Raw genomic sequence first — 22,475 nt, 5'->3', positions numbered from 1 at the left:
ATATCAACTGGCTCCATATTTGGCATTTCTTCAGGGTTTATCGGTGGTACACCGATCCCTATACTGTTATTTTCTCCAAGACCTTTCGTTGTCATGAACAAGTGCGTTTTGTGTTCTAGACATGTTTTAGCCTGAGAATCAAAAAATCTTGACAATAAAAAGTGTAAAAACAACGTGTGTAATGAGAATCAGTAAAGAAACAATCACTATTATCTTTAGCCCCATGGTGGGCGCCAAACTATTTACTTCGAAAATACGAGTAACAATTAAATTTGATTAGTGATTTTAAAAATATGTGATTTAGTTCAATACCAATTAATAATCAAGAAATAAGAAGAAGAAATGAAAGATAGAAGTAAACTAAACCAATACTACTTAGCGGCAGTGACCTCGAGCTTAGGGACCTCGAGGTGACTTAGGGCAATAAGAACGATAAAATAGGAAAAGTCAAGTAAGAACAATAAAGCTAAAGGACAATTCGGATGAATAATAGGCAAAAAGTAGAAAGTATATTCTTTACTCAATGATTAGATGATGTTACAAATGATTGGGGTCCCCTTTATATAATAGGGAAACCCTAAATAAGGAATATTTCTATTTACAGTAAGGAATATTCTTGGTACAACTGTTTAACTGCCTAGTACGGAATCGTACAATCATATTCCGGAATTTGCGCTATGACGTTGGGAATGTGGCAGGAATCCAACTCGTTCTAGTACAAATCCATAACGGTACTATTTCGGGGTCGAGCACACTCGACCTCGGTATGCATCGAGCTTCGCCTTCGAACCCGAGTCAGGTCCCTCGAGCTGTAACTTGATCTTGCCTGGACTCGGACTTAGGAGGAGCCCTCGAGCCTATAAGTTGGAGATACACAATTTTGACTGTATACATAGAGGAAGCTAAATTGTAGCTGACTTCCATTTAACGGATGAACCTCTTACCGACTTTGAAATCACTGGTGCTCTTCATGGTTTTCAACCGTATAAAGCTCATGAACCGGATGACCTACATCCTTATTTCAACCAAAAATACTGGCACGAAGTAGGCCCCAAGGTTAAACGTTTCTGTCACCAAATATTCCTAGACAAGGTCATCCCTCATAATCTTAATCGCACCTATCTTTGCCTGATTCCCAAAGTCAAGAATGCGCATACCATCCAGCAATACATGCCTATTAGCTTGTGTATTAATATCTATAGGCCCAACACAAACTAGCTTCCAACAGGGAAATAGGGCTTCAGACAATGCTATAATAGTTCAGGAAACCCTATCTCATTTTCAAAAAATGAAAGGCAAAACTAGTAACATGCTTTTAAAATTAGATCTTGAAAAAGCTTTTGATCGCCTAGAATGGTCATTTATCCAGAAAACTCTTCTTTACTTTAACCTTCCTTCGTCAATAACTTAACTAATCATGTATTACTACTACATCTACTTCCATACTCATTAATGGAACCCGTACTTCCTACTTTCACCCATCTAGAGGCATTTGTCAAGGGGACCCTTTGTCACCTTACATTTTCATAATGTGTATGGAAATGTTCTCGCATGTTATTAATCAGTCAGTGGATCATCTCCAATGGCAACCTATCCACATTTCAAAAATTGGTCCTAATATTTCTCATCTATTCTTTGCAGCTGACATCATACTACTTTCTAAAATTACTACAAAGAGTTATCATGCAATCATTGATGTTATTAGTCTTTTTAATCAACAATCAGGCCAAAAAATTAATTTCCACAAATCAAAGATCTTTTTTCAAAAAATTGCTCAGAAGCAAATAAAAACTTTGTTCTACAATCTTTCTCAATAAAGGAAGGAAACTCTTTTGGAAAATATTTGGATTTTCCTATGTTTCACTCTTGTCCCAAACTGAGTGATTTTCAATTCCTACTAGACAACTTTAAAAACCGGCTAGCTGGTTGGAAAACCAAATTTTTTGACTATGGCGGGGAGAACTACACTCATCAAATCTACACTCAATACTCTCTCCAACCATGTCATGCAATACATCCATACTCCAACAAATATCATTAACAAGATGGAGCGTTACCAAAGAAACTTTCTGTGGGGTACCACTACTACACGGAAAAAATTACATCTCCTCCAATGGAAGCAAATTCCCACTATTACAGAAAGAGGCGAATTGAATATCCAAACTCTCATAACTAAGAATAACGCTTTGCTAGCAAGCCTGACATGACGGATTTTTCACACGCCTCAATCTCTTTGGGCTAAGACTCTTTTAACTAAATAACTTCCACTAATATCAGTCGTTAGCCACTCATTAACTTGGCGCAATATTTTAAAAGGTTGGAACCACTGTCAACTTGGTCTCCAGTGGCGAATTGGGACAGGGCACCATATTAGGTTATGGACTGACCCATAGATTAAATCGGGGACGCCTTTGAGATCCCTCTTTGTAGAGCCCCTACCACAGTTTCATCAAACATTTACACTCTCTCATGTACTAACACCTTAGGGATGGAATTGGGCCAATTTCCCGTTTGATATTCATCCTGACATAAAAAAGGCTTTCAATAAGCAATATCGTTCTATCTATACACAACAACCAGACCAACTCCACTTTTGGGCGCTTACAAACAGCGGACGGTTTACTGTCCAAATTATGTATAAGGCACTAGCAAATAATGACACCCAATTTCCTAATGTACCCAATCTTTTCAAAAGGATTTGGGTTCTGCCAATCCAGCCAAAAATCAAAACTTTCCTTTGGCTTTTACAACACAATAGACTACCCACATGCCACTACCTCAATTATATTGTCACTACCTCAATCTATCCGGATGCCCACAAAACTATAAATCACATCTTTCTAACTTGCCTTAATGCTAAACAATATTGGCTTTCTATAGGAATCTATGGTTACATTCGTAACCTCTCAACCATGGATTCCCCAAATCTTTGGCTACATAAACTCATACCCTCAAAAGGACTCCAACTCCCTCATAAATTGAACAGACGCACTTTTATACCATTGAGTCTATGGAATATCTGGATTACACGTAATCAGAATATCTATGATTACAAAGCATTAAAACCTAGTCCTAAATTAGTCTTACATCAAGCTATTGAGTTTGCATATATGGCTGCATCACAACCCATACAACCTAAAAGGGTACGTCTCAATCTTAGATGGATACCTCCAAAACCAAACTATTACAAATTAAATACGGATGGGGCAACATTTTCTAACACTGATACAGATGGAATCGGAGGAGTGATTAGGAACCACTTAGGCGTTTGGATGGTGGACTTTATTGGCCCAGTCACACATGTTCATTGTATCACAGCAGAGCTGCAGAACCTCATATGAGGGCTAAGTCTAGCCATACAAATGCAATTATTGCCACTGGAAGTGGAAACTGATGCAGAGGAGGTAATCACACTTTTAGCAACGGATGACTCTAAATACACTAATCTAATTTCTGATTGCAGGCACCTCCTCAAGATGCTACATGATCTAGTAGTTCAACATGTGTACAGGGAACAAAATGGAGTAGCAGACTAACTTGCGAAGTTAGGAAGTAGGATGCAAGAGGATGCTACACTGCAAGTTTTTGTTGAATCACCTTTTTTGTATCAAGTCAACTGCAGGCAGATCAACTGGGAACCACGACTCAAAGTCTTGTAACTATCCCAAATACAAGAGAAGCAGCCTATCACAATAGCTAGCCATGTTTTGTTAGTAACCTAGTAGTTACAGATGTTGTTGATACTACCGTTTTGCCAATAGCTAGGACAACAGCTGCTACCAGTAATAAGGATCGTCAACATGTTGACTTTAGGGACGAGACCTCACATCTACCTGATAATGTAACTAATGTTAGTTTATGTACTATGGTGCATGAGTACCAACCTCTGTACGCAACTTTTACTTAATACAAGTTATCTTTTACACCAAAAAAAAGAAGGATGTGCTAAATTGTGAGAAGGATGTGATAATGGCTGATGAGAGTAAGCAAAAAGTAGTTTTGTCAAGGCACTAAAATATTTATGTACCAACTACGGTAAAAGCTCTTTTCGGCCAATCATGTTGCTCTATTTTATTGTAATTACAAGAATGTCCTTATTCATGTCAGACAAGCATGTTGACCTCCCGTGTACTATTCCCCTTATTAGATGTAGTAGAATAAGCCAGTTAAGAAGAAAGAGTTAAGTAGATTTTTTTTTTTACTATAAACTGCACAAAGGTCGCGTAACCACAAACAGTTATATCATAAAAAGAGATAATTCTGAGACAGTTTAGAAGCATGATAAATTGGAAACAAACAACAGTATCCAAAAGAATAGGGGTGGGCATATTTTGGGTAAAACCGATAACCCGAACCATTAATTATTTATTAGGTTATCGGTATTAGGTTATTGAGTTAACGGTTCGGTAACGGGTTAATTTTTATTGGGTTATCGGTTCGGACTCGGTTCGACAATTCTGTTATTGGGTAAAACCGATAACCCAATAAGGAATAACTAATTTACTAGTTTACCCTTAAGTATATACATACTATGGTTTCATAATTCATAGCTCACTCTTTGATTTCCCTATTCTTTGTAAGTTTCTCCGCCTCACGCCCTCACCAGTCAGCCTGTCAAGACTCAGGCCGACGCCAGTCGCATTTCTCAGCTTCTTTCTTTCACTCTTCAATCGCATCTTCACTTCATTTCTCAGATCCTTCAGATTCTTCAGTCGCATCTTCACTTCACTCTTCAATCGCATTTCTCAGCTACATTCTTCAGCTTCATCTTGATTCTTCGTGTAATTTTTTAGTTGCTTCATCTTCATCTTTTTCTTAGTTTGTTTGAAAGCATTCTGGCTCTAGATTTTACTTAGTTTGTTTGAAAGTTGAAGTTAGATTTGTCGTGTGCTTTAATTGTTGAGTTGTTACAAAGTTATCTTGTGTCAGTTGTTATAAAATTTGTATTTCATAATTAATAAACTTTTTAATGTATATACATAATTCTGTACTATATTAAAAAGGTAGATATCAATGTACAAAGAGTTACTGCTAGTCGTTTGAACAAAGAAGATCTTAAGAACACTGATTTTACCGAAACTGTTGTATACACTGCAAATCTTATAAAACTGTTTTGCTAAAACAGTTTTATATCGAAACTGTTTTATACATTGCAAAACAGTTTTATGCATTGCGAAACTGTTTTAGTTGTTTTATCTTATCGGGTAAACGGATAACCAAACCGATAATGATCGTTAACCGATTAACCGATAACCAATATCTTATCGGTTTGGTTATCGGGTTATGATATTTGTAAACCGATAACCGATAGGCGAAACCGATAATATTCATAACCGAACCGAATCGACCGATACCCACCCCTACAAAAGGACCATTGAGATTAAAAAGGGCAAAGAACCATATCATCTTCTCTTAAAAAAAACATCATTCATGTTCAGACCTTGCTCAATGCTCATCATTACATTCTCTAAATAGCTCCAATGAAGGTGGAGGAGGTGGAGTTACGGCTTTGGTGTTTAACAGAGTTTTTTTTTTTTTTCCCCTTTTCCTCTTGAGGAACGAAGCATAACAACAAACAAAGGGCTGAATCTAAGTGGAGCTAATAGAGCCTTGTTGGAAAAATGGATTTGGAGGTTTGGTATATAGAAATATATCGTATTTAATATGTATTGAGAGAGAAGTAGCAGAAAGAAAAACCACGCTAAGATGCAAGATAAATAACCGAAACAAAGAGAACTATTAATTGAAACCAAACAGAAGTACCTAAAAGTAGCATCAGGATAGAAGAAAAAGACGACATGGAGACACCCAACAAGCATGCAGGAAAACATAATATCCAAAATCTTCACGTCAACGTTGACATCCGGCCATTTTTTGCCTTTTCGCTAGAACAGAGGCTGCAAGTGATTCTAAATCATGAATGCTCGGGAAAGAGCTGGAGAATTTGAGGTTGTCCAGAAGAGCATGGTGCCTCCAATTCTTGGAATACCTCAGAGCTGCTAGACCCATTTGTCACTGAATTATCTTTGTGCTCATCTGGAGAGACTTCAAAAGATTCAGGCTGCTCGGAAGAGCTTGGCGCTTCCAGTTGTTCAAATACCATGCCGGAAGTAGCCTCATTTATCACTTCATCAACTTGTGGATCAGCTAGAGGGAGCTGTAAAGTTTGTGGCTGTCCAGAAGAGCATGACTCTTCCCTGTGTCGGAAGCTTTGAGCTGCAGAAGAGCATGGTGTTTCCAATTGTTGATCAGGAATTATTTGGAAAGTTTGAAACTCACTGGGAGAGCATGAGTCCTTTATCGCTTGAAATTTCATAGAGCAGCCAGCTTCAAATGAAACCATATTATCTCTTTGACAAATATCAAGCCGTCTTCTCTTAACAGAAGCATCCTCCGTTTTCTGGCCTTGGTCATCATTAGATTCTCTCAACAGGTCAGAACTTGGAGACTCAACATCACGTTGGACCACGATGGTTGATTGATCTATCTGTTGAATTTTATTCTCGTACACCAGAAGAAGTCCCCATTTTGTTGCAGTGCCTGGGTCTATAGACGCCTCAAAGAAGCAATAGTCATTTGGCTTCTTCCCCTTTTCACTATCAGAAGTATGCCATAGTGCTACAAAAGGTATGTAGCTAAAGCAAATGGCATATTTACTACTATGAGAGCAAAATGCTTGGCGAGCAACAATCAAACATTTTTTCTGGAGTACATCTTGTTCTTGCCTGTCATATCTTTGCACTAACTTAACTGTAACCTTAGTGCAACCGAACCAGTGACTTCCTCTTCGTGATTTAGCATCCAAAGGTTTCTGGTTCTGAACAGTATCCAATGGTACACGAAAGCATATAACAAATCCCTTGAATTTACTCTCATACCAACATGGATCAAGTGGAGTGGAGAATCTTTTTGTATGTTCTTTTCGATAATAATTGAACCCGCTCCATCTTATATCTCCAGGGGAAAAAATGCTAAAAGGTAGCACTTTCTCACACTGCACGAAAGAAAATTGCATCAGCTCCAATCTCCATTTCCTTAAACTTAATCGGATAAGCAGAAAAATGACGAGCGAGAGAAAGAGCGATACCTGAGATGCCGCACTAATTAAACGAAGGACAAAGTGCAAGATATCAGTCAGTTCCCCTCTGTTCTCAATATGCTGTGCGAATGACACTGAATACAGCTCTGAATATTTTGTGGGGAAATCAGGAATGCTTTTCAAGACTAAAGGATCATATGCATATAACTCCTTTATGCATGCTGGAAGTCTGGGCAATACAAGCTTCTCACAAAATGTTATATCTAGGTAATGAAAGGGCTGATTGTTGCTTTCATTGAAACTCGTAAAATCATTTCTAGTGAAATCCAAGTGAGCCAAAGAAGATAAGCATCCAAGATCCTGAAAATGTTCTCCACTGCATAGTGTGTGCTTCTTAAGCTTTAACACCCTAAACGACGATGAACCTGATGCAGAGGGTAACAGAAAAGTTGCATCTTCTCTGTATCCAAACCAGCGAGAGAATGATAAAAAGCTTAGTTCACCAAGGTCTGCAACTGAAGGGGGTATACGGGAAATTGCAGTACCAGATATTACTAGCTTTTCTAAAAGCTTCAAGTCCCCCATCTTCTCTGGCAAATCTGCAAATCTTTTGCAGTTGTAGATCACAAGAACTCTTAGATTCTTCAGACAAGAAAAGCTGTTCGGAATGCTTACCAGATCTTTACAATGACTTAACCATAGTTGTTTGAGGGAACCAAGATTTCCAATTGACACCGGAAGCTCTACTATTGGAGTATATTCTATAACAAGTTCCAATAAATGGTGCATCCCTTCTGTTGCCGGCAAAGCCATTATTTTTGGAAGACAAGAAAGTTTGAGAATCACAAGAGATTCCATCTGATTACAACTTGGAAGCATCTCAAGACTCTGACAATCAGTTAGCTCCAATGTCAATAAACGGTGCAACCCCTTGGTTTCTGGTAATTCCCTCAACTTTGGAAGACAAGAAAGTTTGAGACTCTTAAGGGATTCCATCTGAATATAACTTGGAAGCTTCTCAAGGCTCTGACAATCAATTAGCTCCAGTGAAGTGAGCTTCATGAGAACTCCAAACGATGGGCTCACTTCTCTCAAACTCTTACATCCCTCTAGCTTTACTCTCTCTAAATTTGGCATCAACTCAAAGCTTGGAACTTCTTCCAAGTGTTCGCAATAGCTGAGGTACAAAGTTTTTAATTTGTCCAAACCCTGTTTAGCATAGAAAGAAATTATAATTATGTGATAACATTCAGCAAGTGGATTGATTTCACTTTTAAAATATGGAATAAGAATGCCAAAGGAAAGGAATGGTAACAATTCTACCTTCGGAATTAACCAGAGTTTCTGAAGTGTACTACATTCGAGTATATCAAGGCGAAGAAGCTTTGATGGTTCAAAACTCTGTGGCAATGAATTTAAAGGGCAAGCTTCCCAATCAAGCCACCTTAGGCTGCTAGGAAGATGAGTAATCGGGTCAATAGAGCAGAAATTTGTTGCTCTAACTACAAGTACCCTTAATCTTTTCATTCTCCTAAATGCTTCACTGATGTTGTAATATGATATATCCTGTTTTGGAATGTAATTCCTTGGTATCCATAGTCCCTCCACAGATTCTGCTTCCTAAAAGGAAACAAAAGAAAACCTTTAGAAAACACTATTGTGTGAAATCATTTCCATAGCTGAAAGTTCGATTAATACTTGAAGTAGTATTGGCATGAGCTTGCAAGGGGATGTCTCCTAATCTTACATATACTCATTGGTAGTTCAATTCAAGAAAAAGCTACCAAAAGACGAGACCACACAAATACAACAATATGGAAAAAGAAACAACTGATAACAAAAGAATGTGAGCCCTCCCTCCCTCCCTCCCGTGTGTGTGTGTCAGTGTATCAAAATAATTGAGAAAACAAAATACAACGCTATTCTATGTTGCAAAATAATTGAAAAAAGAAAAGAAAAAGAACAAGAAATCCGTACAGATAACCTAAAAGTGGATGATGGCAATACAGTTCTTATGAATGAGATAATGACATATCTTACCAAATTCCCAGTAAACAAATCCTCGATGTCCTCGGGAAGCCATATTCTACTCCTTCGCGAGTCATCTTGACTCACGATGTGCCAGGCCATTTCTTGTATCAAATCATGCATTTCAATTGTGTCATATGGTGAGATAAATAAGAGAGACTTTTCAATTAAGACTTTTATTCTTATTGTAGATCCGATATCGCAGCTCTCAAGTATTTCCTCTACATAACTCCTCAATTTTCCTCTATAAAAGCATGCAATATCTAGAAAGAGTCTCTGATCAACATGCCCCAGTCCTTCAAAACTTATCTTAAGCTTAGCAAGAATTTCATCATTTGGCAGATCCTTCAGGCTTTCCCAAGCGGATCTCCACTGGCTCCTGTCTAATCCATAGAGAAACGAACCTAAAACTTTCAAAGCTAAAGGGAGCAAAGCGGCACAATGTACAACTTGATTTGAAAGCTCCTCAAAGTCTTTCTTAGGAATTCTTTGCTTAAAGGCATGTAGGCTAAATAGCTCAATAGCTTCATTAAGAGTCATCAAGTTCACAGAATACACTTCATCCACAATATGATTATCTAACAAATGTTTATCTCTTGTTGTAATCAAAATTCTACTACCACTACCAAACCAATCATGCCATCCAACTAACATTTTTAATTGGTCTTTTTGATTTACATCATCAAGAATGATCAAAACCTTCATTGTGCGCAACCTCTTCTTTATGATTTCCATGCCTTCATATACACTTGTAATAGTTAAGCTTACCTTTAGGATTTTTGAGAGGAGAACACCTTGCAAATATTGCAGTCCATATGTCCTTTGCATTTCTGCAACATTATCAAGAAAACAAACACCTTCAAATAGGCCAGAATATTTGCCAAACACAGCGCTTGCAATTGTTGTCTTACCAATGCCGCCCATCCCCCAAATTCCAATAAAACGAACATCATGTGTTTCCATCCTTAGTAATGAACTTACTTCACGCACTCGAGATTCCATCCCCACTAAATCATTATCAATGGTTGAAGTAACTTGACACAATTTACCCAGTATGTCTTCAACAACATGCTGGATGCAATTAGATTCATACCTGTACAAGCAATTGCAAAAACAACTTGAAATGAAGCTTCACAAACAGAGTGCATGATTGATACGTCTAAGTATTCCTAGTCCATTCAAAACCATAAAAAAAAATTAGTGGGGAAATTATGTAACAGATTTAGTATTTCTAATCCTTTTGGGACCATGAAAATCAGAAAATACTGAGCTCAATCATCTGTCATCTCTCTCTGTTCACATACTCCATTGGTTCCTGTTAGATAGTAATATATATAATGTCCAACATCGGAAAATAGATATCTATTATTATGTAATCAATGTATATAAATAGGGCATTATAAAACACTTTAGACATAATTAATAAAACTTTTCCGTGCTATACTTCACACATGGTATCAGAGCGTTGCTGCGAAACATCCGGAAAAGAAAACTCCGCCAAACAGTCGCCATGTTTTCAGTTTTCGGTGACTTCTAGGGCTGTTATTGCGTCACCTACGTTTCCCTCAATGTTGTACTTAAACCAACACCACAACAGGGTCCTCCACCTTGCGGCAACCAAACCCCAGCAAACTCCACCAAAAAATACCTCCCCCCCCCCCAATGCGCCCACACCCGCCGACCAAAAGGGGAAAATTCCGGCGAGATCTCCTCACGCGCCGGCACGTGAGCTGCCTTCTGGCCAGTTTCTAACAAAACTCCTTTTGGACAGCTTGCTCGCGAGACTATTCCAAGTCTATCCATCTAAGTTATATCAAATTCCGATAACCTTTTTATTTTCCGGCAACTGTTCAGTTTCCGGCGAGATACAGTGTTTTTTCTTCACTGTTCCTGTGAGTTTTTTATTGTTCTTGATTGTCTATGCTATTTGGTCCAACAATGTCTTTGGGACTTAATATTTTTTATTCTAAAAGCACGGGTTCTGGAAATTCAAGTTTGATGATTACTTTGAAACCCTTAATGGGAAGTTCAAACTACTTAGCTTGGGCTTCTTTTATTGAGTTGTGGTGCAAGGGTCAAGGTGTTCAAGATCACCTAACCAAGAAGACTAGTGATGGAGACGAAAAGGCCAAAGCACTCTGGGAGAAAAGTAATGTTCAATTATGTAGTTTGTTATAGCGATCGATTAATTCCAAGATAATACCTTTGTTTCGTCCATTTCAGATATGTTTTTCAGTTTGGTACAAGGCTAGTACTTTACACACTAATCACATAACTCATTTTATGAGGTAATATCACGGATGACAAATTTAAGAAAAACAGGAATTGGATGCCTACCTACTTGGGACAGGTGCAGGCAGTTATGGAGGAATTTGAGAAGTTGATTTCAGTCACTGCTAGTGTTGAAAAGCAGCAAGAGCAGTGACAGAAGATGTTTCTAGTTCTTACACTTGCTGGATTGCTTAATGATCTTGACTCGGTGCCTGACCAAATTTTGGCTAGTCCTTCGGTTCCTACGATTGATGAACTATTCTCTCGATTTTTTCGTCTTGCTACGCCACCCGGTCACACAGTGGTGTCACCACCAAGTGTTGATTCATTTATTATCGCATATCCGACAATGGAAAATCGGATATCTAACACTATGGAGAATAGACGAGGATGAGGTCATTTTGGAAGATCTCGACCCAAGTGTTCTTATTGTAATAAGTTCGGACACACTCGTGAGGTGTGTTACTCTTTGCATGGTCGACCGCCTAAAAATGCCCATGTTGCTCAAACCGAGACTATAGGTAACCAGGGTTTTTCTTTAACTAAAGAAGAATATAATGAGTTACTTCAGTATCTAGCAAGTAAACAGACACCTCCACAAGTAGCCTCTATTGCTCATACTTATACCTCTGTTGCTAGTAATTTCTTTGCTTGTGTTTTCCAGCGTATTACTCGACCGTGGATCATGGACTCCGGCACCTCTAATCATATTTCTGGTAATAGGTTAGTTTTGTCAAATATTGTTTATGCTAAGTCTCTTTCCAATGTTACTTTAGCCAATGGAGTCCAAACAAAAGCAAAAGGAGTTGCACAAGCTAATCCCTTATCCTCTGTCACTTCGGATTTTTGTTCTTTATGTCCATGTTTATCCTTTTAATCTTGCATCTGTTAGTCGTTTGACTCGTGCCCTCCATTGTGGCATATAATTTATCGATGATTCCTTTATTATGCAGGACCGCAGTACGGGACAGACGATTGGTACAGGGCGTGAATCACAAGGCCTTTACTATCTTAACTCACCCAATCCCTCCACAGTATGTCCCCTCCAGATCTAATTCACAGACGTTTAGGACATCCGAGTTTATCCAAGCTTCAGATATGGTGCCTAGTTTGTCTATATTAGATTGTAAGTCGTGTCAACTTGGGAAACATACCCCAGTCACCTTTCCGTGTAGTGCTGAGATTCGTTCAAAGTCTATTTTTTCTTTAGTTCATTCTGATATATGGGATCCTAGTAGAGTCAGTTCAACCCTAGGATTTCATTATTTTGTTAGATTCATTGATGATTACTCAAGATGTACTTAGATTTTCCTAATGAAAGATCGTTATGAGTTGTTTTCTATCTTCCAAAATTTTTGTGCTGAAATTAAAAATCAATTTGGTGTTTCTTTTCGAACTTTTCTTAGTGATAATGCTTTAGAATACTTTTCCTCTCAGTTTCAGCAGTTTATGACCTCTGAAGGAATTATCCATCAAATATCTTATCCGTATACCCCTCAGCAAAATGAGGTAGCAGAGAGAAAGAATAGGCATCTCATTGAAACTACTTTCACACTTCTCATTCAGCCCCATGTTCCGCTGCATTTTTAGAGCGATGCAATTCTTACAGCTTGTTACTTGATTAATCGGATGCATTCATCTATTATCCATAATCAGATTCCACATTCAGTATTTGACAAGGCCAATGTGTATTGGAATTTCCTGGTCGTACTCTGTCAAATTCTAGTATAGTTTAAGTTATCGTCCCACAGAGACCGGATAATCTATGCTACAGAATTGTACTATTTTAACTACTATTTGAGATAATCAAATTGATAAAAAGTGAGTGAGGTTTAAAACTTGTTAATTACTTAAACAAAACAAATAGCTTTTGAAAGATTTATAATTTTAAAAAAGAGTTGGGAATCATTGAATTCACTTGATAATATTACTATAATAAAATCTCAATTTCTACATTTATTTCTTTAAAAAATAATTGTTTATTTCTAATACAATTATATTTTGATCATTAAGAAATAATCAATTAATAACACTCCGTGAGAATTATGTTAATTAATCAACTTAAGACTAGTGACGTTTAAACCGAAATATTTTTCTTACTTGAATTGTGCTAAAAGAAAATAAAAACTTCGTGAGAATATTTTTACTAAGGATCAATAATCTTGCCAACAACAATTCCTCCGTGAGAATTAAAACTGAGGCAAGCAAGATTACTGACTTGAAATAATAGTTTACTAAAAAAATTACTCTCACTCTACTATTTTATTCATCACTTATTATATATTAATTTTGCTCCGTGAGAATTACAAAATTAATATAAGAATAACTTAGAGATAAAATATATAAACGTGATAATAGAGTAATTAAAAACTATCATTCCAGCACAGTATGAAATGTAAATAAAAAGTTTCAAGCCAAGAATATATAAAAACTGAGATAGTATTATAAAATATATCAAGCTTCATCAACTATCCAAAGGAAAAGAGATTACTCCATTATGGAGTAATAAAAGCTAAAAAAGATATTTAGAAGACTAGAAATATTTTTACTACAAGAAAAGAAGACCAAGACTAGTTCTTGTCTTACAAAAATTTTATATCCTTATACAAAGAGAGCTTGCTATTTATAGGAAAAGATGAGTAGCTTTTGTCATGTTCCACTTTTGCGAATGTGAAATCCATGTATGCGAAGTGACCTTTGTGTACGTAGATTCTATATATGCAACTATGGCACTTGTGCTTCACTCTTGACTTCATGAGTTAGTCTTGCAAACGTAGGTTCCATGTATGCGAATGTGACCTTTGCAAATATAGATTCCACGCATGCATCTACGACTCTTTTGCTTCCATTCTTGACTTCATGAGTTAGACTTGCAAATGTAGGTTCCATGTATGCAAATGTGACATTTGCGTATATAGATTCCACATATGCATCTATAGCTCTTTTGCTTCCATTCATGACTTCATAAGTTAGACTTGCAAATGTAGGTTCCATGTATGCGAATGTGACCTTGCGTATATAGATTCCACATATGCAACTATGCTCCTTTTCATCTCTAATTGTCTCTTTCCATAAGCCCATATGTATATTCCACATTTACAAATATGAAGATGATGTGTGCAACTGTGGCTTTGCTTCATTCTCTTGTCTTTTAGCCTCTTTCCTTCTTTTTCATAATTTCTTCTTCCAACAAGATTTGTTAGAAAATATGTGATATAGGATATTATTATTCATATTTTATTTTAAAAACTTATTTTTTACATATGAAATTACATGAATAATTTATATCCATCAAATACCCCCATACTTGAACTTTTGCTCGTCCTCGAGGAAAAAGAATACTTTAAAAATATATCTTCCAAAATTCATGACTATTGTAGGATAGAAAATTTATACATAATAAATATCCTCCAATATGGTCAATGCAATTAACCTTTTTAAATTCACCAAATCTTTTACCTTATTTCTGAATTCTGCTTTGATCAACAAGAACTTGCAATCTTCTTCCCTTGAATCTTTCAGAATTGATAGATTTATGATCACTTATTCAGTTAGTATCATACTCTTGTCCATACGCTTGCTTCTCATATTTTTCTCCACTAATATAGATTCAACACTGATTTTTAGAATCTTTCTAGGACTTTTCTTGGCTTGTAATGTCAGGCTTCAGGCTGGTAGGATAAGGATATTTTTAGAGTGACTTCTTTTCCCCAGCTTGGAGCAAACATTTCTTGGTGCTCGATATTTCCTCCCTTTGATAACACTTTTTCTTCTTCTTTTTTTTTTTTTTTTTTTGTAATTTCAAAGATCTTATATTCACCTAATTTTTTTTTTAACATTTTTTTTCTTCGTTCATCCTTTTTTTTGACAAGGCCAATGTGCATTGGAATTTTCCGCTCGTACCCTGTCAAATTCTAATATAGTTTAAGATATCGTCCCACAAAGACTGGATAATCTATGCTACAGACTTGTAATATTTTAACTACTATTTGAGAGAATCAAATTGATGAAAAGTGAGTGAGATTTAAAACTTGTTAATTACTTAAACAAAACAAATAACTTTTGGAAGATTTATAATTTTAAAAAGAGTTGGGAGTCATTGAATTCACTTGATAATATTACTATAATAAAATCTCAATTTCTACATTTATTTCTTAAAAGAATAATTTCTTATTTCTAATACAATTATATTTTGCCCGCTAAAATATAATCAATTAATAACACTCCGTGAGAACTATGTTAATTAATCAACTTAAGACTAATGACGTTTAAACCGAAATATTTTTCTTGCTTGAATTATGCTAAAAGAAAGTAAAAATTTCGTGAGAATATTTTTACTAAGGATCAATAATCTTGCCTACAACAATTCCTCCGTGAGAATTAAAACTGAGGCAAGGAAGATTACTGACTTGAAATAATAGTTTGCTGAAAAATTACTTTCACTCTACTATTTTATTCATCAGTTATTATATATTAATTTTGCTCTGCGAGAATTACAAAATTAATATAAGAAATAACTTAGAGATAAAATATATAGACGTGATAATAGAGTAATTAAAAACTATCATTCCAACATAATATGAAATGTAAATAAAAAGTTTCAAGCCAAGAGTATATAAAAACTGAGATAGTATTATAAAATATATCAAGCTTCATCAACTATCCCAACGAAAAGAGATTACTCCATTATGGAGTAATAAAAGCTAAAAAAGATATTTAGAAGACTAGAAATATTTTTACTACAAGAAAAGAAGACCAAGACTAGTTCTTGTCTTACAAAGATTTTATATCCTTATACAAAGGGAGCTTGCTATTTATAGGAAAAGATGAGTAGCTTTTGTCATGTTCCACTTTTGCGAATGTGAAATCCATGTATGCGAAGCGACCTTTGTGTACGTAGATTCTATATATGCAACTATGGCACTTGTGCTTCACTCTTGATTTCATTAGTTAGTCTTGCAAACGTAGGTTCCATGTATGCGAATGTGACCTTTGCAAATATAGATTCCACGCATGCATCTATGACTCTTTTGCTTCCATTCTTGACTTCATGAGTTAGACTTGCAAATATAGGTTCCATGTATGCAAATGTGACCTTTGCGTATATAGATTCCACATATGCATCTATAGCTCTTTTGCTTCCATTCATGACTTCATAAGTTAGACTTGCAAATGTAGGTTCCATGTATGCGAATGTGACCTTGCGTATATAGATTCCACATATGCAACTATGCTCCTTTTCATCTCTAATTGTCTCTTTCCATAAGCCCATATGTATATTCCACATTTGCGAATATGAAGATGATGTGTGCAATTGTGGTTTTGCTTCATTCTCTTGTCTTTTAGCCTCTTTCCTTCTTTTTCATAATTTCTTCTTCTTACAAGATTTGTTAGAAAATATGCGAGGATAGGATATTATTATTTATATTTTATTTTAGAAACTTATTTTTTACATATGAAATTACATGAATAATTTATATCCATCTGTATTGTTTCCAAAGTCACCCTTATACTCTCTTTCTCCTCGTGTTTTTGGGGAGTACATGTTTTATTCACAACTTAGCTCCCGGAAAAGATAAGCTAGCTCCTAAGTGTGTCTTCCTTGGTTATTCTCGGGTTCAAAAGAAGTATCGTTGCTACTCACTTGATCTTCTTAGGTATCTTATGTTTTTGATTCTCAACCTTTACTTCTTCTGATCATCTTAATATATTTGAGGTCTTACCTGTACCTACTTGTGAGGAATCTACATCCACAAAACCAACACAACCACTACTACCTATATAGACTTTTGAGGAGTCTACAGTTGCTCCTCCTACATCCCCGGCCACAAGGCCACCACTCTTGACTTATCATCATCGTCCACGTCCAGCATCACGCCCAGATGATTCACGTCTTGCATGCAATTACTGCAGACTTGTTTCCTCCTAGTCCACCAATTGCACTCCGAAAAGGTGTACGGTCTATACTTAGGGGTCGTTTTGTATGAGGTATAAGAATAACGCTGAATAGAGCGTATTAGTAAGGTTGGGATTAATTATGCTGAGATTACTTCTTATCAACTATTTGGTTTGGTATTAAGGCATTGCAAAAAATTGATTGTTTACAAAAATACCCTCCGACATTCTTTAACTTTGTACATTATTTTTATTGCAACAGTTTTATTACCCTCCACATTTTTTACTCTCTTTAAAGCCAATTGTTTTTTTTTACAGGGGAGCAAATAGTGGGTTCTTTTACACTATTCCATTTGTTAATATTATTATTAATCTTTAGTATATAGTTTTTTCAGAAAATATTTTTCATTTACTAAACAAACACAAGATATTTTTAAATACTTTTCCGTCAGTATTAAAATAGTAAACTGAAACAACGATCATGTGAAGTCAACATGTCAATTACAAAATATAGCAGAAAGTATTTGGAATAGGTTTTAAGGGATTTGAGGGGCAATTATGTCTTTAACCATGTTTATGCAACTATTAAAAACCCTTGCATTGCTAATACCATGGTTTGCTATGTATTAGTTATACATAAGATAATACCAAATAGGATGTATAACTAATACAAGTATTAGTTATACATAGGTTGAGAAAATGTATCAAACGAGGGATTAGTAATGCATAAAGCTAATGCTTGCATTGTTTTTTCTAATACCTCCTACCAAACAACCCCTTAATCCTAATCCCCATTATGTCGGTTTAAGTTATCATTGCCTGTCATCACCCCATTACGCTTTTGTATCATCTTTGTCCACTATTTCCATCCCTAAATCTACATGTGAGGCACTATCTCATCCAGGATGGCAACGGGTTATGGTTGACGAGATGTCTACTTTAGATGCGAGTGGTACTTGGAAGCTTGCTCCTCTTCTTTCAGGTAAATCTATTGTTGGTTGTCATTGGGTTTATACAGTCAAAGTCGGCCCGGGTGGCTAAGTTGATCGGCTTAAGGCTCGTCTTGTTGCAAAAGTATACACTCAGATATTTGGGATGGATTATAGTAACACTTTCTCTCTCGTGGCTAAAGTAGCATCCGTTCGCCTCTCTTTGTCCATGGCTGATGTTCATCATTGGCCTCTTTATTAGTTAGACATTACGAATGTTTTTCTCCACGGTGATCTTGAGGAAGAAGTTTATATGGAGCAGCCACCTGGTATTGTTGCTCAGGGGAGTTTAATGGTCTTATATGCCGATTGCGCAGGTCACTCCATGGTTTGAAATAGTTTTCTCGAACTTGGTTTGGTAAGTTCAACGCAGTTATTCAGGAGTTCGGCATGACTCGTAGTGAAGTTGATCACTCTGTGTTTTATCGGTATTCGGCTCTTAATCTGTGTATTTATCTGGTGGTTTATGTTGATAATATTGTTATTACTTGTAATAATCAGGATGGTATTACTAATCTGAAGCAGCATCTCTTTCATCACTTCCAGACTAAGGATCTGGGCAGATTAAAGTATTTTTTAGGTATTGAGGTTGCTTAGTCTAGCTTAGGTATTGTTATTTCACAGCGTAAGTATGCCTTAGACATTATTGAGGAGACAGGAATAATAGGCTGCACACCTGTTGACACTCATATGGATTCGAATGCTAAGCTTCTGCTAGGACAGGGGGGGCCTCTTAGCGATCTTGGAAATATAGGCGGTTGGTTGGAAAATTGAATTACCTCATAGTGATTAGACCTGACATTTCTTTTCGTGTGAATATTGCAAGTCAGTTTATGGATTCTCCATGTAATAGTCACTAAGACACAATTGTTCGCATTCTTTGGTATATAAAGTCAGCTCCAGGTAAAGGATTACTATTCGAGGATCGAGGCCATGAGCAGATTGTTGGGTACGCAGATGTTGATTGGGTAGGATCACCTTCTGATAGACGTTTTACGTTTGAATATTATGTTCTAGTAAGAGGTAATTTGGTCTCTTGGAAAAGCAAGAAACAAAATGTAGTTGCTCGATCCAGCGCAAAAGCAGAATATCGAGCCATGGCAAAATGTGAGCTAGTTTGGATCAAGCAGTTGCTTAAAGAATTGAAGTTCGGAGAAATTAGCTAGATAGAACAGTATGTGATAATCAAGTTGCTCATCATATTGCGTCAAATCTGGTATTCCCTGAGAGGACGGAGAAAAGATACTCTCAGCAGATATTGTTATAAAGTTTGTGAAGTCGAATGATCATCTTGCAGATTATTTTCACCAAGTCCCTTACTGGTTCTCGTATTGGTTACATCTGTAACAAGCTCGGTACATATGATTTATATGCACCGGCTTGAGGGAGAGTGCTAGATAGTTAATAATGTATAATGTCTCACATCGGAAAACAAATATCTATTAATATGTAATCTATATAAATAGGGTATTGTAAAACACTTTAGACATAATTAATGAAACTTTTCTGTGCTACTTCTCACAATTCCTTTCCTAGTTAATGGTTTGTTACTTATTTTTCTCATTTACCTTTCTTTCTTCATTTAGAGATATATCTTTTAGGAAACGACCATTATTAAAAATGGACATTATGTCTAACTTAACCCCAAAAGTTAACTCATTAGATGAGGATTGCCCAACACCATATGAGGCGACAACAACTCATATCCAAAAATAATGTGGGATTCTAACTCCTTTCACGCGTCCAGAACTAGACATTTGGAGGATGGACAACATAACATGAGGACCATAAAATTGGGTAAACCAAGAATAGAGATGGGTTTGGCTCTAAAAAACATGTTAAGAAAATGTGCCAAACTTAACTGCAAAACTAGCTCATGAAGTAAGCATTGCCAAATCCATATAAGGAGACAATAACTCATACCCTCAACCATTGTGGTACTCGAACACAAAAGCAACATATTTTTATTTTCAGCCCTACCTTTTCTTTCTCTCTTTTAAATTGCATAAGGATAGTATACCTACTTTTAGCTTCTCTAAGCTGTTCAAACATATCTTTGAGGCTATTGTTTGGTCAATGATGAACCAAGCTCTTACCTTGCTTTCCCAAAAACTTATTAATATTCCTGACTGAGGATATATCTTCAGTTCGGTATACTGGATAAACTACAGAAATGTTTCCTTGAGTGAATTTTCTATGAATCCCCTGAATAGTGAAGAGTATAGATAACCCCAACTATTGGGATTAAAGTATCGTTGACTCACATGAATTTTGTTATGCTAAAAGGATTCAGAGAATAAGAAGGAATATGAAAGAGAGCCTTGTACCCGTCGTAGCCATTTGGTAAATCATATCCTGCTGTTTTGCCTGCCTCACCAAATGCATCCCTCCAACATTGCACCTTCTCCAAATCATCTCTCAAATTTTCCTCATGTCTAGAAAATGATTCAGCAAAAGTTCCACTTTGCTTACTCACATCCGATGGATCTACGTCATAGAATATGGGCATCACAGTTAGTCCTAATTCTTTCTTGCATTTCATGATCTTTACAAGTTCATCCAAGCACCAAGTGGAGGATGCATAGTTCTTAGAAAATACAACAATAGCAAATCTTGATTGTTCAATAGCTTTCACAAGTTCAGGTGAAATGGACTTTCCTCTCTCCAGCCTTACATCATCTTTGAAAGTATGAATCCCTTTATGTTTTAGAGCATAGTAGAGATGACCCACAAAAGTTTTACGAGTATCTTCACCTCTAAAACTCAAGAAAACATCATTCTTCCAATTTTGAGTGGGTGAAGAAGTAGAAGCCATTGTAGGTGAATGTGAAAGAAGTTTGCAGATGTAGGAAAGTTGTGTTCAGTTGCAATTTAAGGCACCATCTTCTTTATTATTGTTATAAGTCTTTGGTTGACTTATCAACACGGTTTAGCAAAGACTTGCTCACCATTCCAGTAATTCTTTAATTGACGAAAGTGTATCTGCTCCTTCCTTTATGTATATTTTATTCATTTTGTCAGTTCTTGGTAAATTCTACCAAAGTAACTTGAAACCACATTGTTCACTCCTCGCGAGTAGCACTTTGATTGGACACAAAATTTAAAAAAGAATTAAACATTTTTGAAACTGATGGTCTAAAATAATTCATACGTATTTATGTGGCCCTGTATCATCTCGTAAAATAAAAAACTTTAAAATAAAATTATTTCTAAATATAGAAAGTGTGCATTGAAACAAAATGTGAAATACAAAACAAGGGGAAAGTACAGAGTTTGCGTCTAATTTTGTTCTGAAACTGATTTTAAGAGCGTGGTCTCGCAATTAAAGTTATATATACACGGTAATGGTTTCAATTACGTTATAGCAAATTACTTATCATTTATTCCAATTAATGCTATTAAATAGAATATCTTCAATTACCTGATTGTGCAAATAGTCAGTGCATAGAACCTAATTTCTTTTTTCACTTTTTCTCGACCATTCAAGCTGAAGATAGTGAAGTTGGTGAAGCCCACCGGAGACTCGCCGGAATTTTTCCGGAGAAGTGATTGTAAGAGAGATTGAGCTCAAAGAGGTTCGAGATGTTTCTCTGTACGCCGCCGGAGAACAAATTTGCCGGTGATTTGTCCATATAGCTGGTTGCCGGAACCATAAAAGATTTGTCAAGTTCGAGATTTCCGGCTGAATTTGGCCGGAAAATCCACCTTTCTTTCAATCTCATTTCTTTCTTAAGGTTTCACTCTCTCAATTATCAAAATCCAACCAAATAAACGCTGAATCGATAATTTAGGATTTGAAATTTGGTACATTTGTTCCATTATATTAGTGAAATTATTTACCAGTAGGTAATTTTGATCCCCTGAGTTATATGCGTTATTTTATTTTTTGTGCTTCTGTTATTTATCGTATCACACTTTACCTTAAATTAAATCAAATTAAATTTTTTAACCCGGATAATCGATACTATTATGTCACAGTTATAACAATTAACAAGTAACAATACTTCAGATATAACAAGTAACAATACTTCTTTTGTGAGGTTTGAACATTACCACCTCATCCTATCCTACTCCAGGTCCGTTTGGTACGCGAGATAAGGTGGGATAAGGTAAGGTATTAAATTTATACCATATTTAGTTGATAGAATAAATTTATACCATCAACCAAACATGGAATAAATTTAAACTCAGACTTAATACTGGATATACCACCTTATCCCATCAAGCTTGGGATTATTTTACTCTATCTCTAA

The 22,475-nt window shown here is 36.1% G+C and overlaps 1 protein-coding gene and 1 long non-coding RNA gene across 5 annotated transcripts; one reads left to right on the top strand and one right to left on the bottom strand.

The window, feature by feature from the left end:
* Positions 1 to 5,718: 5,718 nt before the first annotated feature.
* On the bottom strand, positions 5,719 to 21,765 carry LOC107793779 (disease resistance protein Roq1). 4 transcript variants are annotated; one of them, XM_016616218.2, is made up of 6 exons: positions 20,550 to 21,093; positions 9,979 to 10,160; positions 9,080 to 9,897; positions 8,363 to 8,659; positions 7,088 to 8,248; positions 5,719 to 6,994 (listed from the first exon to the last, which is right to left on the bottom strand). In XM_016616218.2, exons 1-6 carry the CDS (start codon positions 21,035 to 21,037, stop codon positions 5,915 to 5,917), a joined length of 4,026 nt encoding a protein of 1,341 aa, XP_016471704.1. In that variant the 5' UTR covers positions 21,038 to 21,093; the 3' UTR covers positions 5,719 to 5,914. The 4 variants fall into 4 exon arrangements, with proteins under 4 accessions (XP_016471704.1, XP_075100042.1, XP_016471703.1 ...); XM_075243941.1 differs by lacking the exon at positions 20,550 to 21,093 and adding an exon at positions 21,644 to 21,765 and having other exon boundaries at positions 9,080 to 10,160; XM_016616217.2 differs by having other exon boundaries at positions 9,080 to 10,160; positions 20,550 to 21,186.
* On the top strand, positions 21,305 to 22,086 carry LOC107793781 (uncharacterized). The gene is made up of 2 exons (XR_001649805.2): positions 21,305 to 21,563; positions 21,710 to 22,086. It is a non-coding gene; the product is annotated as an uncharacterized LOC107793781 (long non-coding RNA).
* Positions 22,087 to 22,475: the final 389 nt, after the last annotated feature.

The sequence above is a fragment of the Nicotiana tabacum genome, chromosome 22, assembly GCF_000715075.1.
Source record: "Nicotiana tabacum cultivar K326 chromosome 22, ASM71507v2, whole genome shotgun sequence".
Classification (NCBI taxonomy): Eukaryota; Viridiplantae; Streptophyta; class Magnoliopsida; order Solanales; family Solanaceae; genus Nicotiana; species Nicotiana tabacum.
This window is presented reverse-complemented; position numbering and strand designations above follow the sequence as displayed.